The sequence below is a fragment of the Aythya marila genome (assembly GCF_965140915.1).
Source record: "Aythya marila genome assembly, chromosome: 15".
Taxonomy (NCBI): domain Eukaryota; kingdom Metazoa; phylum Chordata; class Aves; order Anseriformes; family Anatidae; genus Aythya; species Aythya marila.
The window spans coordinates 6,950,539-6,966,942 of record NC_139056.1 but is presented as its reverse complement, the minus strand read 5'-3'; the positions used below and the strand labels follow the sequence as shown (position 1 = coordinate 6,966,942).

General features: G+C 38.9%; 1 protein-coding gene across 3 annotated transcripts in view; it reads left to right on the top strand.

Annotated features, from left to right (window-relative positions):
- Window positions 1-16,404, top strand: part of GTF3C1 (general transcription factor IIIC subunit 1) — a gene marked incomplete at its 5' end in the record, with an annotated part of 41,716 nt that overhangs the window by 23,464 nt on the left and 1,848 nt on the right. For all 3 annotated transcript variants that reach the window (XM_082772828.1, XM_082772827.1, XM_082772829.1), the window contains 13 exons: window positions 1,128-1,313; window positions 2,903-3,060; window positions 3,193-3,335; window positions 4,898-4,979; window positions 5,714-5,826; window positions 6,393-6,455; window positions 7,590-7,683; window positions 8,516-8,688; window positions 9,328-9,612; window positions 10,708-10,961; window positions 12,391-12,677; window positions 13,185-13,845; window positions 15,950-15,989. In XM_082772828.1, coding sequence (XP_082628954.1) covers window positions 1,128-1,313; window positions 2,903-3,060; window positions 3,193-3,335; window positions 4,898-4,979; window positions 5,714-5,826; window positions 6,393-6,455; window positions 7,590-7,683; window positions 8,516-8,688; window positions 9,328-9,612; window positions 10,708-10,961; window positions 12,391-12,677; window positions 13,185-13,845; window positions 15,950-15,989 — 2,539 coding nt within the window. The remainder of the gene's footprint in view (window positions 1-1,127; window positions 1,314-2,902; window positions 3,061-3,192; window positions 3,336-4,897; window positions 4,980-5,713; window positions 5,827-6,392; window positions 6,456-7,589; window positions 7,684-8,515; window positions 8,689-9,327; window positions 9,613-10,707; window positions 10,962-12,390; window positions 12,678-13,184; window positions 13,846-15,949; window positions 15,990-16,404) is intronic.

Genomic DNA, 16,404 nt, shown 5'->3' with positions numbered 1-16,404 from the left:
TTAAATCCCATATTGATTACGTGGGTTATTCTGTACCTGACCTAGAATGCTTCTGAGGCATTGTAATTGAAAAGTAAATAATTTCCTTTCCTATTTGTTGGATATCTGGAACATTATTTTTTTATCCTTTTTAATTTCTGATGTGCAGTTTGCAAAAAGTCCAGAAGGACCCAGTGTCTCTTATGACTAGGATGTTAGGTCCTGAATCTTTCTAATAAGGCTGTAGTAGTATCAGAGGTCTGGTTTATACCGATGTAGTATAGAATACTAACCTTATTTTCTAAAGCAATTTGTGAGTGATGTTTTTTCCGTCTTTCAGTGATTTGCCACTGGTTTAATTGGATCCAAACTTTTTGCCTTTTGATCTTTCCTAAAAGTGGGAAACTTCTTGCTGCTTCGATTTTTTTGTTGTTGTTGTCAAGGGTGTTCATACTCTTGTACTTTAACTGTATGTTAGGCTGTAGTTGCTCTGCAGTCAAGTTGTTCTGTATACTTTATATGTAGATACAGCTACATAAAGGTGTCTGTTTGCAAACAGTCTTATTGCACCTTCAGACTTCTGGTTTTCTTCATCCCTAGCCTGTTTTGTAGCATCTAGATGACTTTAAGGTTAAAGTCCTTGTTACAAATAATTCATTCAACATCTTTATAAGCTCAATTTGATATATTAAAAGGAGCTATTAAAAGAAGAATGTGCGACATTAAACACTTGTAATACTGAAACTGTTAAACCATTTTTGCCAAGTCTAGCTTGATTTAAATTCCTAAATTACAAAAAGCTCACTGTAATGAACCTTCATTAAGGCGCTGCTAAAATTGCATAGCCTAGCATCTAAGTTAAGGCAGAGGAAGTACTTCATGTTGAATATAAAACCTCAGTTCAGTTTCCTTGTGTTTTTGCACTGTATTCTAGACTTAATAATTACTTGATAATTCCAAATTTAGGTAGGATTTTATTCTGTGTAAGCTACTGAGAAGTGGCATGAAATGCCACACTGACTAACAAAAGGCGAGTTGGAGAGACCTTCTCTCTTAATACACTGAAACTGGCACTTGCTTTTTATATCTTATTATTGTAGAATTAAATTGCTATAAAGATCCACTTCTGTAAATATATGTCATCTTAGGTAACAAAATTAATATTTTGGGAGAAGCAAAGGCAGGATCTAAGTCTCTTGTCCAGAAGGAGGAATGTATTGAAATAAGTAAAGAAGCAACCCAGGATCGAAACAAACGAGTGAGAGGTGGAAAAAGCCAAAAGAGGAAGAGGCTTAAGAAGGATACTGGGAAGGCAATAAAGAAGAAAAAGAAAGGTAAGTAACTAGCACACATCAGGAAAAAGAAGCATTCTTTTTAATGCATCTACCTACTGTAGCTTGCTTTAGAGAAGCTGATGTGACTGACACAGTGTGGGAAATGGAATGTTACTAGTCATCTTGTTGGGTTGTCTCTTTTGGTGAAAAGGTTCAGATGTTCTGGGACTGTATTGTAGCTCTGGTGGAAAACAGGAGCATGCTGCAGCTGTTACCTGTGTGTTGATCATGGTTGTACTACTGTATAAACGAAAGAAATTCAAATTGTGCCTGGGCCAGATCAACTCATTGCAATTCACCATTTACCTTTTTGATAGCAGGCTTAGAGCATCAGACCATGAAGAATCTGTAGGTAGTCAGTTTTCTATCTAAAGTGCTTGTTTGCTCATTCCTGAGCAAGGTATTAATGCATTTTACTTCCTCAACTGCTGTCACCTGGCTCCTTCTCTGTTTTTGTGCTTTCATTCTTACAAACTCAGCTTTGGAAGTTGTTCCTGGCTCCATAATCCTCCTCATCCCCTGAGGGATTCACATCCAGACAGATAAACTTTCTGTAATCCACTGCATGTCTGTGCATATCTAGACTGCTGCTTTTTGTGTCTGTGGTAGTATGTAACAACAAGTTCCCCTGATACAGTCAGTCTTCTGCTTTTGAATGACAGACACAGAGCTGACAAAGCAGCACAAAAGAAAAGAAACAAAGCATTAAGTGTGTAGTTAACAAAATTTCTTCCTGTCAGACTTTATCTCTTACTTTAATCTTCACAAGGATAAGGTAATAAATCAAACAGCAACAGTAGAGAAACATCTGTTGTCTTCTGAATTGGCTGAGAAGCTACTGATGGGAACTAAAAGCCTAATTGCTTGCTTTTCACACTAGCCACAGTGAGCACCTTTTCCTTCTTAAAAATTTTTGCTGCATTGTGCTTTTATTCACAACAAACATTGGTCTGAACTTCTTAAATATAAAATACAGTTGTAATGTTTCAGGCTTGCTCCTTGGATATCTTTCAAAGGCAAGCTGCTTTGTTTCCTATTCTCATGCAGGCCTTAGTCTCAAGAAAAATTCAATGTAAATTAAAACAATGACATTTGAGGAAAACAGATAACCATTCTTCTGTTTAAAGCACCTGCTTGGTGTTACAGCATTTTTTCCAAGTTGTACATTATAACCATTTACCATGCATACACCTGGCTGAATGCATAGTCTAGTGTTTTTGGTTTTTCTACAGATTGAAGAATGATTAAAATACATTTGACACATCTGATGCTTCACTGTTGGTTACATTGCACTTCTCTTGTAGTGTGTCATAATGAATAGCCTGGCTGTACTACATCTTATGGAAACATAATACTGGAAAGAACTTGAGTTATATCCAGTCAAATTCTGTTTGTGGATTTTTTAACCCATTTCTTCATTGATTTAAGCCATGTTTTCCAAAGCAAGGATAGCGTATTTAGCCCACTGAGTCTCTAATTTGGGCTTTTGCTCCTTGAAGTTGCACATTAGCATTTATAATGTTTGTGATAAGAGTTTGAATTCATCATAATACGTAGTGCTGAGATAATTGTCTTTTTCTGGATTTTAGAGGAAACTTCTGTAGAAAAAAACAAAAGGCTCCGCTACCATGACGAAGCTGACCAGAGTGCTCTGCAGAGAATGACACGTCTACGTGTCACCTGGACAGTGCAAGAAGACAGCTTGCTCATGCTGTGCCGAATTGCTAGTCATGTGCTAAATGCCAAGGTAGGGCCTCTATTTAATGGGTCTGTGTATTGAACACACATTTCATTGATCCTAGGAGTTCTTCCTGGTTCTAACCATTATTTGTGTACATAAAATATGAAGTTTAACTCTGAATGTTTCTGTTCTTCGTAGGTAAAAGGACCCTTTGTTCCATGGCAAGTAGTTCGGGATATCATGCATGCCAGTTTTGAGGAGTCCCTTGATAAAACTTCCCATTCTGTTGGACGAAGAGCTCGTTACATTGTCAGAAATCCCCAGACTTACCTTAATTACAAGTAAGAAGGTTTCTGTGTTCTAGGTATAAGCTGAATTCTGAAACTAAGGGATGCGCTCCTCCCATGTTTATCTTGTTTCATGGGAATATAAATTTCCCATTTTCTGCACCCTAGTGCTACCAAATCTGTCTCTTCAGGGGGAAAGACGTATCAATGGCATAAAGAATAGCACAAGAAATATGTTGGTATGTAAATCAGTAGTGCACTTGCATCTTAAAAGTACTGTACACTTCTGATGTTAGCTGGTATTGTGTCCACTTATTCTTCTTTTCCCCATAACTTCAAAAGAAGATACGGTACATTTGAGAAGTTAGAGGTGAGTGCAAAATATAATTAGGGATGGAAACAGATACTGTAAAAGGATTTGTGTGCCTGGAAAAGAGAACTGAGGGGAGATGTCAAATGATTTTTTGGTTCTCTGACATGTTTATGCTATTAAGAAGGAACAATTACTTAACTGATATAAGAACTGAAGACGTTGCATAAAGATCATAGCCAGTAGTTTAAAATAATGGTAGGTTTTCATAAAACATGCAGTTGAGCTTAGAACTCCTTGACACAGGATGCTTTAGATAATAAAGTTTACATGAATTCAGCAAGTAACGAGATAAATGAATGAAAGAAAAATCCACTGAAGAGTATTAAAGACATTATAAATGTAAAGACATTGTATTGGATCAGGAATTTCCCTTTTAAGCAAATTCTCAGAAGCTGGGAGATTACACAAAAAAGGTATCACTCTGCACAGCCACTTCTTCCATCTTTCCAATCTGTATCCTGTTGGTATCTGTTATAAGAGGATTCTGATTGAAATGGAATTTTTTTTTTTGATCCATTATTACACCTTTGTGAAGACAAAAGTTCTGTAAAAGGAAAGATCAATTGTCAGTTACATACATCTTGTTTGATCCTTAGAAAAATTTATAATTGCTTTTTTTCAAACTAGGAAAAAAGGGTTAACATACTTAAAGTAACTAGCTCTACTGTTTGCTCGTCTTCTTCTAGACAGAGGAGACAAACATGCTTGAAAGAACAAGTTGAATCTGGTTTGGGTTATTAATGTCTCAATTTGATTGTCAATTCTTAAGTAAAGATACAGGGATTTAGAAGTAACAGTGGCAAGTAACTCTTACACTTTGGTATCTTCTTTCAGATGAACCAAGCTGTCTCACTTAAGTTTTTCAGCCCTTCGTCCCTCACAGAACACCTCTGCTTCCTATTCTGCTCTACTTTCTTGCATTCCTTACGAAATATTCAAAAAAAAAAAAAATTACTTGCATGGGTGCTATTCTTGCACTGTGTATGGGCTGTGGCATAGAAGTTTTTCCTAAAGGAAATTTAGGTTTATTATTCAGGTCTCATTTCTATCACAGCCCATGTGAAGTAGTGAAATGAAGATGAGGTGGTTTGATTGCACTGATAATCTAGGTATGTGGTAAGTTAGGCAGAATTCTTCCTTTATTCCTATTTTGTAAATGACATGTATAGTTTAATTTCTCTGAGCAGCATTAGACTGAGAGAATTTCAACCAGTTACAATGTCTTCAATTGTATCTGTTGCAGAGTTTGCCTTGCTGAGGTTTACCAAGATAAAGCCCTCATTGATGATTTCATGAATAGAGAAAATAACTATGAAGATCCACAGGTAGGAGTGAAATAATCTGAAAGGTCATAGAGTGCCTGCATTGCTTGGGTTACTGAGTGCTTGCACTGTGATTTCGTTTCTTGAGTACTTGCACTATGATTTAATTTCTTATCTCTCTTGTGCTCTTTGCTACGTTAAAAATAGCATTGTTGTAAAAATGTAGCATCATTGCTATTTGGGAATGAGATGGACACAGGCAGCCTTACAAAGGCATGTAAACAGCACAACAAAATTGTGTTTTTTTTTTCAATGTGTTTGTTTGTAAAAATCCTTCATGTGTACTCATGTACACTGACTTTTTTTTTTTTAATCCTCTTAGCCCCTTGTCTAACAGGTGTCCTTCAAAAAGTGATTGTGCAAACTGATTTGAGGTAGAACATGATAGAGACTGTGAAGGGTATAAGGAGAAAAAAATACTTAAGCAGAAGCCTAAACAAAGCTCCAGCAAGATATCTTATGCTGTTGTGTCTAATTTTTTTTTAACTGTCTTTATGGTGGGTTGCTTGTAGCTGTGAGCCTGATTACAAACAGAACCTGCAACTTTTGAGAAAATCAGCAGTCTTTACAGAGCTTTTAATGAATTCTGTCATCTGTTGGACTATTTCTCTGACTTGATAATTCAATACTAAGCTATCTCTACCAGAATCTTCCATCAACACTTTGAAAGTAAATGGTCTTTTCCGACTCTTCAGAAATGTTACCAACCTCAATTTCTTTCTCTTTGTTTTTTAAAGGTTTGTGCAACAGAGTTTAAGCAGTTTGTGGAAAGACTGAAAGTGAAATTCAGTTCGACACTGGGGAATCCCAACCTTGAGATTCCTGATACTTTGCAGGAACTCTTTTCCAGGTAATGGTGATTTTGACTTTCCTTTACCATTTTCCAGATCAACTGGCTTCATTTTGTATCATAATTTGTTGCTGGTTATTCAGCTAAATCATTTCAATGCTGCTGTCTAAAACTGTAATACCAAAGAGTGCTTAGTATTGTGTAGCATTCCCCAGGCTCTCTGTTGATGAATATTACTTGGAGATGAGTTTGAAAATATGGGTCTCAACAATTTTATGATAACAAATTTAGCACCTTTGTAACTTTTATTTATTTTTTTTTTACTTTGGGAAAAGCTGTATGTTATTGAAATGCTGTGGATGGCAACTGAAATTCTGAGAACTCAGTAAAATACCAAATCTGTACAATTCTGTACTGGCTCCCATGCATGTGTTTTATCTGACAGTTATGCTGAGGGCTGCTGGAGCAGAGAGCACCCTTGCACTGCTTTAGTACTTAGGTTATTAGCAATTGCTGTGGTTAACCTCTGCATTTCACAGTTGATACGAAATCAAGATCTCTGTATGGCACAGATTCAGCATAAAACATGTTACTTTTGTCATGGTGTTTTCCCTTCACTTATTTAGATTTCGAGTTTTGGCAATTGGAGAAGATACAAACCAAAACACAAAAGAGGATAGTCTCAGTAGGTGAGTAACATCAGCACTATTTTTTTCCATTGGGACTCCAGGGTCATGTCAGCCCTCACATCTGTGAAAGTTGTGCATATAGTCATCTAATTCAGTATGTTTTTCATGTGTTTGTTTGTTTGTTTTTTCAATATAAAGCTAAGTATAAGAATACGCTTAAAAGCCTGCAGGTATCTCTGACATGGATCGTGGATTTGATAAATAGAATGACAGCAGCAATGACCTTCTCAAAATTTCTTTGTTGGGAAAACCTGAATTTTCAGTATCTTTGTGATTATTTTTATCTCCAAGTTTTTAAATCTCCTTTGCAACTCAAAAGAAATTTTTACCACTTACTGTCCTCACCAGAATTTAGGAAGTAGTAAGATCATTCCTGAAATGCTTTGCAATGTTCTACAAATCTAACCTCTCAACTTGTAAAGAAATGGAAAAGAGGTGTCTGGAAATTGCAGAACACTAAGGAAGTGCTTGACTTGAAGACTGTGTTGGGAATCCTCGGTTGCTCTACGAAAATCTACTTTATTATGGCTCATGTGCAGACAAAAGATAGGGCAAGACTGTCAGATGAGCCCAGGTCTCACGCTGGCAGAAAATGCAGATATATTTTGGAAAGTGGCTTTTGGCAGAAGACTTTTGTACTTGGGAAGCACCTTCTCTGTGTTAGCCTATAAACATCCAGAGGAGTCTTAGGAGGAGTCTTACGGAATGGGTAGAGGTGGAAGCAGAAGTTTTATTTACTGGCAAGGAGTTCTCTGGAATGTGAAATAAGACAGTCTTTCCTGTATGAATATTCTCAACTAAGACAATAATCTGTCATTCTGGTGGTCTCTTACCATTATAATAACATTTATGTTTTCCATATGGGTGCTGTACCTTAAGAGGAGGAGATGTTACCAAAAATAACTTTGTTTTATGTCAGGTTATCTGGACTGATCCAAAAATTCAGGGTGGAGTGTCAAGGAAATGTTAACAGGCTCCTTTACGTTAATGATCCTCAGCTGATCTCACATCTTTAGAAATCTATATCCAAAGAAGCAAGTGATTGAGTTGGCCTATTTTTGTGCTAATTCAGTAGTTTGGTATCTCCTGCTCAAAAATCATCATCATAAATAAACACTTTTTTCTTTTTTTCAGTGTCTACGATATTCATTTTTTAGTGCTACAGAATCTTATTCAGAGCACTTTGGCACTCTCGGATAACCAGATGAAATCTTGCCAGTCGTTTCAGGTACAAAATCTAAACCAATCCTTACTGGTCATACAGTCCTAAAGAGCTTTTCTTTACCTTGTCACGTCTTTTCAAATGGGAGACAAGAAACCCTGAAACTTAGATTTGTATCCATTCTGTGGGGATTATTCTGTTCTGCTTTTGAGAAATTATGTTTTCCAGGCAGTTCTTCTATATGGTGCTTTTCTGCTGAGGATGAGATTGCAAGATGTAAGGTTGCAGCAATCCCTGAAAATCATAGGAAATGAACTCTATGTCAATTCCAGTGGGTCAAACTGTATCATGATTTAGTGCCTGCTTGAGCAATTGAAATTATGCTCTGGAGGAGATGCCACAAAGGCAGTCCTAGTATCCAGCTGACACTGGCGTTGGTCAACCTCTCCTTCAGTGTTGGAGATTACAAAAATGTATCATCTATCAGTGAAACACTTCAAAAATAAAGTTAGAAGTTCCAAAGGAGTTTAATATCAACAGGCAAGATGGAGCCTAAAAAGTCAAGTTCGTGGAAGCATGTCCGCCTGGTAAAATGATGGGAAGAATCTATGCAGATACAGTGCAAATGAATGTGCTTTACATAGTAAATTCTAGTAGGAGACTGATCCCGTTTTCACTTTTAAGTGTCCTACAGAATTTAGTTAATTTAATTGGCATTTACTTCGGAAAGCCTGGAAGCCAATAAAAGAAACAAATAGTGTAGTTAAGTGAATTTATATATATCACTTACATTCTGGCTTGTAGCTCAGTGTTCATTTAGTTAATATAAACCTCAAGTAGGTGAGCCTACCAGTGGGTTCTGAGCTAAAACTGTCTTTTACATTGGTGTTTTTTGCAGACGTTTCGTTTGTACCGGGAGTACCGGGATGACATTCTTGTGAAGGCTTTCCTAGAGTGTCAGAAGAGAAGCTTGGTCAATCGCCGTCGAGTAAACCATACGCTGGGTCCAAAGAAAAGCCGGGCTTTGCCTTTTGTACCCATGTCATATCAGCTCTCTCAGAGTTATTACAGGTGGGTGTCACTGTATATGCATGAGCAAATAAGAAGAATCAAGTCTGGTATGCTTGGCATGGAGAATACACATGAAGTATCTAGAGTTTAAAAAAACAAACGGCCATAACAGCTGAAGCTCAAAAGATAAAGATACCATCTGTGTATGTTAGCCCTTCATTCAGTTAGCAATTGGGACCATGCAGGGAATAGAGACAAGTTTGCTGAAGAGCCTTTACAGAAAGACATGTGCAGAGGAGAGGGGAGGTAGCACCAAAGTTCTAGATGTGATGAAAAGATTTGTCTCTTAATTATTTTGTGCTGTATTGTACCCTGGATGTCGGGGGGCAGGGAAGAGCAGTTAGCTATAAATGCAGTCAATGCTCAAGCAGGAGATGAGATTGTTCCTTTATATTTGCTATATAGTACCTGACCTTTACATGGTGTACAAATGCCTGCTCTTCTGGACCTAGTAAAGGGACTGTGAAAGCAGATGTAGAGGATACTTGGTCATCAGCTCTAGCATGGCACTTTAACTATTTGGCTGCTCTGTGTACTATTGATTTGAAATCTATACACTGTAAGAACAGACTACGAAAGATTTATGGTTTGCCAATTGTTTTTCTTGTTTGGTTGTTTGTTTTCTTTTCTTTTGTCCAGAGTTTTTACATGGCGGTTTCCTAGTACAATCTGTACGGAGTCCTTTCAGTTCTTCGAGAAGCTCAAGGACACAGAAAAATCAGACCAGCCAGATAACTTCTCCTTTAAAGATCAAGAAAGCAAAGCATCAGAAGACATGATTACATTTCCTATGGATGGACCTGGTGGTCACTGTGTGACAATGCTTTCCCTATTCTCCCTGGGACTTGTATCTGTGAATGTGAGAATCCCAGAACAGATAGTTGTGGTGGACAGCACTATGGTAGAAAATGAAGTGATAAAAAGGTAAGCACTGTTATTTTTATTAGTAAATAAGGTTTGGGGGTAACTTGAATGAAGTTGGCTATCTTCCCATTTCAAGGACTAAGAAAGATTTACTAGGATTTCTTTATCAGTGACACCTGGCTCCACAGTATTTGTTCTGTGTGTTGTCTGTTCTTTAATTTTTATTTTTTAAACCTGCAGCAATTGAATACCATTGAAATTGAAACTCTCTCTTGGCACTCCTAGTTGTGAGTAGAGGTACCTGAGTTCAGTTTTCCAACTGGTTTTGATATGCTCACAGTAGATTTTTTTCAAAATGATGTTTTCCTTTTTGGTTTTAATATGTTTTAAGAGATGGTACTTCAGGTCTAAGCCATCTCAGAAAATATTAGAAGGAACCTAGGTTAGGTTGTCTCTAGCATAATCTGCTTAAAACAAGAGACAACTTTAGGGTTAGATCAGTTGTTCAGAGCCTTGTCTGCTTTGCGTTTATCCAGAATGGCTCTTTCTTGTCCTGGAAAGTAACAGTGTTGACTTGACTAAATTTGTTCCTGGGAAATCTATCATGGCTGCTGTTACAACTATTCTTTCTCTACTTTGAGGTTGTCTACAGTTTTCTTGTTTTTTTTTTTTATTTTTTTTTTATTTTTATTTTTTTATTTTTTTTAAAATAACTGAAGTGTTTGGTCTGTGATGCTTTTCTCCTTTTAAAAATAAACCCTACGCTATGAGACAGACATGCCTCATGCCTGTCTGAGACACTTACGGTTTCAGCCTTTGTGCTCTGAGAGGTGTTCTCTCATGATGAAGCTGCTGTTCAGCCAAGAACAGAAGTTCAGAGGTTCAGCACTTTAAGCTGAGATATGTGGGGTTCATTTCAGATGTTCACAAAAAGACAGTCTATACTTCACTGTGGACGTTCACTGGATTTTGTTTTTTTACGGTTGTTTGTTCTCAGCACTTCAAATAAGCCTGTTATGGACGTACCCACAGCTGTTCATGACTAACCACTGGAATGCAGAATAGCATGTGTTCTTGCTGTACTCCTTGTAATGAGTCAATTTCTTATTTTGGGAGGGGGAAAGGCAACAAACAAACAGTCTCTGTTTGCTGTAGCTTGGGAAAAGAAGGACTTGAGGAGGAGGAAGAGGAGGATGACGACTTAGACGACAGCTCTGGAGGCAAACGGAGAATAGAAGTAAAAGCTCGTCAAGCATCTCATACCAATTACTTGCTGATGAGAGGCTACTATGCCCCTGGAATCGTCAGTATGCGCAATCTGAGTCCCAGTGACAATATCGTGGTCAATTCCTGCCAGGTGAAGGTTAAGCTGCGGTGTACACCAGTTCCGGGAAGACTCAGCTCTCCAGGTTGGTTCACAGATGGGCTGGAGCAGGATAGATAAATCCTCAGCTTATGAGTTTTCTGAGTTGAACAAAGCCTCCTAATAGGAATGTTCTTTTTTCATTAGACATGCAGTTTGCCTTGTAATGCTTTCTCTCCTGACTGAATACAAACAAGTAGTTGACTTCTAAAGGCACCTTTTGGTGGTTGGTGACAAGTCCTTGGCTGCACTTCATGTTGCATGAAATTGTATATCAAAATAGGATGTTTGTTCTCTTCTCCATTTTTCCTGAAGTTTGTCTTTCCCCCCAGTAACTTAAAGTACCATGCTACCTTACACCCAGGGTTTCTTTTCTGTAAAGAGGAAAAAAAAATCTTTCAGAGCTCCTTGAATGGAAATTCACTTTTACTTGTCTGTTGCAAGTGACTGAAATAGTGGTGTTCAATCTCTGGCCTTTTAGCTACAGTAATTAAACTTGTTGATAACATTTAGAGCTTGAATATTTGCAATTTATCGGCACTCTTCCTTCCTGAAGGTCTTCCTTTCTGCTGTAATGCAAATGTATCCAGGAAAGCCTGTAGCTGTTTAGCTCTTAGTGGGAAGGGCTAGTGCTGTCCCTGCCCATTCCTATTGTTATTGTGATAGAGGTAAAATATAAATTATTTCTCATATCTCTGCTACCACACATGCCCTGCAGCTCTGCTCAGCTAACAGCTCATTACAGTTCTTATTTTTCCTTGGCTGTCAATGAAGTGCAGCTGTCATGTAAGTGTCTGTCAGTGCATGATGTAAAGGAAACCTGCAGATAAAAGGGCAGGGAGCAGATAAGAGGTCTGCCAAAACTGCCACCTAACCATCCGAGACTGAAAAACGGTTTTGTGCTGCTTCAGCTTCTGAATACTTATAACAGTGGGGGGTGAGTTTTGGTGCAGTGACAGACCTGTCCCCAAACAGAGATGCTTGTTATACTGATTGTACTAAAACACTGGGAACTCGCAGTTTATGCCATTGTTTGGCTAATAGCTTGCTGCCACAGATCTTTCAGTGTGAGAGAGACCTGGACAGGCTGGAGAGCTGGGCTAACTAATTAATGAGGTTAACTTAATTAACTAATTAACTGAGTTAATTAACTAGTTAATTAAGTTTAGGTGGCCCAGTGTAAGAGAATTCCAGAAAGTCTACACTGTCTTCCAGTGATACTTCCCTTTGCTAAGAGAACAGGCCCTTTCCAACCAGCTTGCTGTACATCTACAGGCCTTTTCAGACACAAATATGTAAGGCAGAAAGGAAAAAGGAAGCTGCAGTAATGAACATGGAAAGCTGAGCTCTGTTTTTAATTGGAATTGTCTAGAACACCTCTAATCTGTCTGTCTCAGAATATTTATCTTTCCATAGTGCACTGTGTAATAACAATACATCACAGCTTATACACTTGTTTTTTATTTGCTTTGCAGTTTCTTCTGTGCTTGATAACACAGCTGTGGGAGTCTCCTGCCTTCCTGAAACTTTTACTAGACTGATAAAAGTCCAAGACGAAAAGTATGATGTTGATCAGTTCCTTCGTGAGTGCACAGAATGCTATGGCTATACTCCCGGAGACACAGCTGCTGTTTTGGAGATCCGTAATGCAATAGAAGCCACTTCCCACTTCGGGATTTGCACAGCTGACCTGGGCAAACGTTTCTGCAGCTATGAAGAGGTGGAACCTGCTCGCACCAGGAACTTGCAGCAGTACATTCAGGTGGTTTAACTGCCAGCTGTTTTCCATACATTAATGTCTGCATGCCTAGAATTCCCCTTGAATAGAACAATCTTCCAGATGGTATGAAGCAATATAAATTGAACAAAGCTATTTGTATTAGGCAAGAGATAACATACCAATAGCATGATAGAAATCTTGTCTCATAGTAAGGCCAAAATCTAAAGCAGTATTTAATCAAAGATAGGAATTAACTTTTTCAGAAACTTAGAGGTGTCAACATTCACCTCTGGAAGCAAAGTACTCTTTCCCAGTTACAGTTTAACTTAATTTAAGCTGAACAAAAATGTCTTGGTTTGCAATTTCAGAGAAGTGTAAGGTACAGAACATCTTTTCAACTTAAGCGCAACAGGACAGGAAATTGAATAACCTACTAAGCTCTCCCTCTTTGCTGCTACTTAAATATGACGATTCCATGATACTTAGTTATAATGCCTTTTTTTCCATTGTAAGCTCCTGAGATCTTTTTTTTTTTTTTTTTTTTCATAGGACCTCATTGAAATGCAGCAGGTTTTAGAAGTAGGAGGCTATACTGTACGACTGGTTGCAATTATATTTGCCAAGCCATGGCTATTACATTCAGTATGTCTGATAAATAAACCAGATGATTCTGGTCAGCAAGGTGCAGACACTGCTCTCTCAGATGTACAACAGGATTGCCTGCTGTCAGGACCAAAGAAAGGAGAGGAATGTTCACAAGAGGAGGAACAGCTGGAAACAGACACAAAAAATCTCTGTGATGAAGAACCCCCAAAAAAGAGATGCAAGACTCAAAATGATGTCCTTCAAGATGGTAACCAACTCTGCCAGGATTCACAGAGTGCTTTGAAAAGTGCAAATGCAAGTAACTTTGATGCAGATGTTACTGATCCTATTACCATGAAGAACCCTTTGATTACGGACGGGGAATCAAGCTCCCTGGGGGGACAATCAGAACATACAGCTGAACACCCACTGTGTGCTCCAGACACTGTGAATGTGGATGCATACAAGGATCAAGACAAACCTTGTTCTGAGGACAAAGAGCTGGAAGTAGAAAATGATGATTTCAGCACTGACCACAACAAGCTTACCCCTAGCCTTGAACACTCAGCCAAAGAGCAGTGTGATGATGTTTCCCATTTGCAGGAGAACCCAGAGGCCTCTAAAGGTATGTAGGAGTGCTCTACATCCACGAAATAGAGGCTAGCTCGTTGTCATCTGATCCCAAACAGGTAGCTCCATTTTATAAGCAAACCCTTAATCCTTTATGAAGCCATACCCACTAAGAGAAGTTTTCATTTCTCACAAAGGGGCACTGTGCTAGTTGATCTGAAAGGTATTGGAGGTTTCAGATATATGACAGATTACTTTCTGTGCCTGTGCCTGGAATGTTCATGCCTAGTCCAGAAATGTGCTTTCCTTAGAAACCCATTTCCTTAGAATCATAGAATATCCCAAGTTGGAAGGAACCTGTAAGGATCATCAAGTCCAACTCCTGGCACCCAAAAGTCCACCCAAAATTTTAGACCATGTGACTAAGAGCACAGTCCAAACGCTTCTTAAACTCTGACAGGCTTGGTGCAGTGACTACATCCCTGAGGAGTCCCCGTGAAGAGCCTCTTCCTGATATCCAGCCTGAACCTCCCCTGTTGCAGCTTGACTCCATTCCCTCGGGTCCTATCACTGGTAACTGAAGAGAATAGATCGGTGCTTGCCCCTCCACTCCCCCTCAAGAGGAAGCTGTAGACCACGATGAGGTCTCCCCTCAGCCTCCTCTTTTCCAGGCTGTACAGGCCCAGTGCCCTCAGCTGCTCCTCGTACATCTTCCCCTCTAGTGCCTTCGCCATCTTCATCACCCTCCTCTGGACACTCTCCAACAGTTTCACATCCTTTTTGTACTGTGGTGCCCAGAACTCCACACAGTAGTCAAGGTGAGGCTGCACCAGTGCAGAGTAGAGCAAGACAATCAGTGTCTTAATGTTCTCCAATGATATATTTAGATCTGAAGTTTCTCATCTCTGGCTTCACTCCAAAGATGAGACATTTTTAAATCTAGAAAACACAGCACTATGGTGTACCTTTAACTAGAATGCCTGTGACTGAAAGCTGTGAAGTCATTAAACCATTCACCAGAATGCAGGACGTGCCAGTGAAGATTAATAGCCTCTTTTGTGACCCAATCTGACTCCATTTTCCTGTCCTTTTTATTTCCAGTTTTCTTTTTTTAATAGCTAGTAGTCCTTGCCAGGATTTACATTGAGTAGGTTGATGGCAGAGGTTCTTTTGTTTTTGTTTCTACCAGCTCTCATTTCAGATTGAATCACAAGCTAACAGTCTTTGTGGCATTTTGCCAAAATCTGCCCTTAACCTGCATTTACAGTTGCAGCCTGCCATATGAATCAGTGCAGATTGATCCATAGGGTCTGGGAGTTGACTATTGTTTAATTGGAGCTTTCTTGCAAGAAATAGACTCTGGGCTGTCTAAGTAGCGTAAGACTTCAGTAGTTTCATGTTAAGAACTGCTAAAATGATATTTTGGATTTAACTTCTACTGCTTTTAACATAGGAAGGGTAAAATTGTAGCTGCAACCAAGTGCAGAGTTCTTAGAGGCCTAACTGATGAAGCACAGCTGAAGGGTTTACATGTGCTTATGCCAAAGCTGTTAGCCTCTGGGTGTGGTAGAGGTATGTACACTAAGTAACTGTGTAATTAAAACCCATGCCATAACAGCTCATGGAAGTTGCAGTGACAACCTTCATTTTGTAGGTAAACCATGCTGAAATCTTGAGTTTGCATTCTCAAATCCTAAGTGTACAGTTACTCAGACAGCTGATCAACTTCAGTATGACTACCAGCGGCATAAAATTAAACAAACCCAAACCCATGTGAGCACTTGCAAGCTGAGACCCTGCATAGGGTGAAACTTGGTTCTTTCAGCACACAGAATTGTCTGTTGTTCAGCCATGTAATAAGACTTTTAGTGATAAAACTTCTTGCTATGATTTTGGAATAAAACCACAAGAAGCGTGGCTGGAGCAGACAGATGTGGTTGTGAGAACAAGTGTGCAACAAGGGCTGTGCTGCAGGCAGATAAAGGCAGAGCGGAATCGTGGTACTCCCCATGCAACAAAGAACAACACACCACTTAGTTTGATTGTTATTTTCTAGCATAAGCCATTGCCTTTTACAGCTTAGCTGCCTTTTACTTTCCTTCTACTATATAAAGTTTGGGCTAATTAACTTAAAAACTATGTGTTTGTTTTCTTTTCAGACTGTTCTATGACAGACTTATCCCAGGCAGCTAAGGACAGGTGAGTAACAGAGATATCTGCAGAACAGCTGAAGTTATCGTTACCAAAATAACTTCTGAAAGCAAATGCTTTGGAGACCTTAGTTTTATGTTCTGGTGGGTTGAGAGGACTGAAGATGAGCCCCATGTTTTCCTCCATTGTTCTTGTTAATGTTGTTGATGTGTTCATATGTGTGCTCCCCAATATCAGAGGAACAACAGGAATTTTAATTCACAAGTCCAGTGTCAGTGACTCTCAGCTTCTGCATGGCTAGGAAAGGCATAGAGAAACTCTGCAATATGGGAAGTGTGAATTACAATGCAGGGTCCAGCCTTTGCATCCAAAATGCTAAAAATGAGCAATTCGGTTTCCTGGCTGAGTACCATTGCTGTATGTTGCAGATCAAAGCAAGTCTTTGGCAACTTTTGGAGGATAA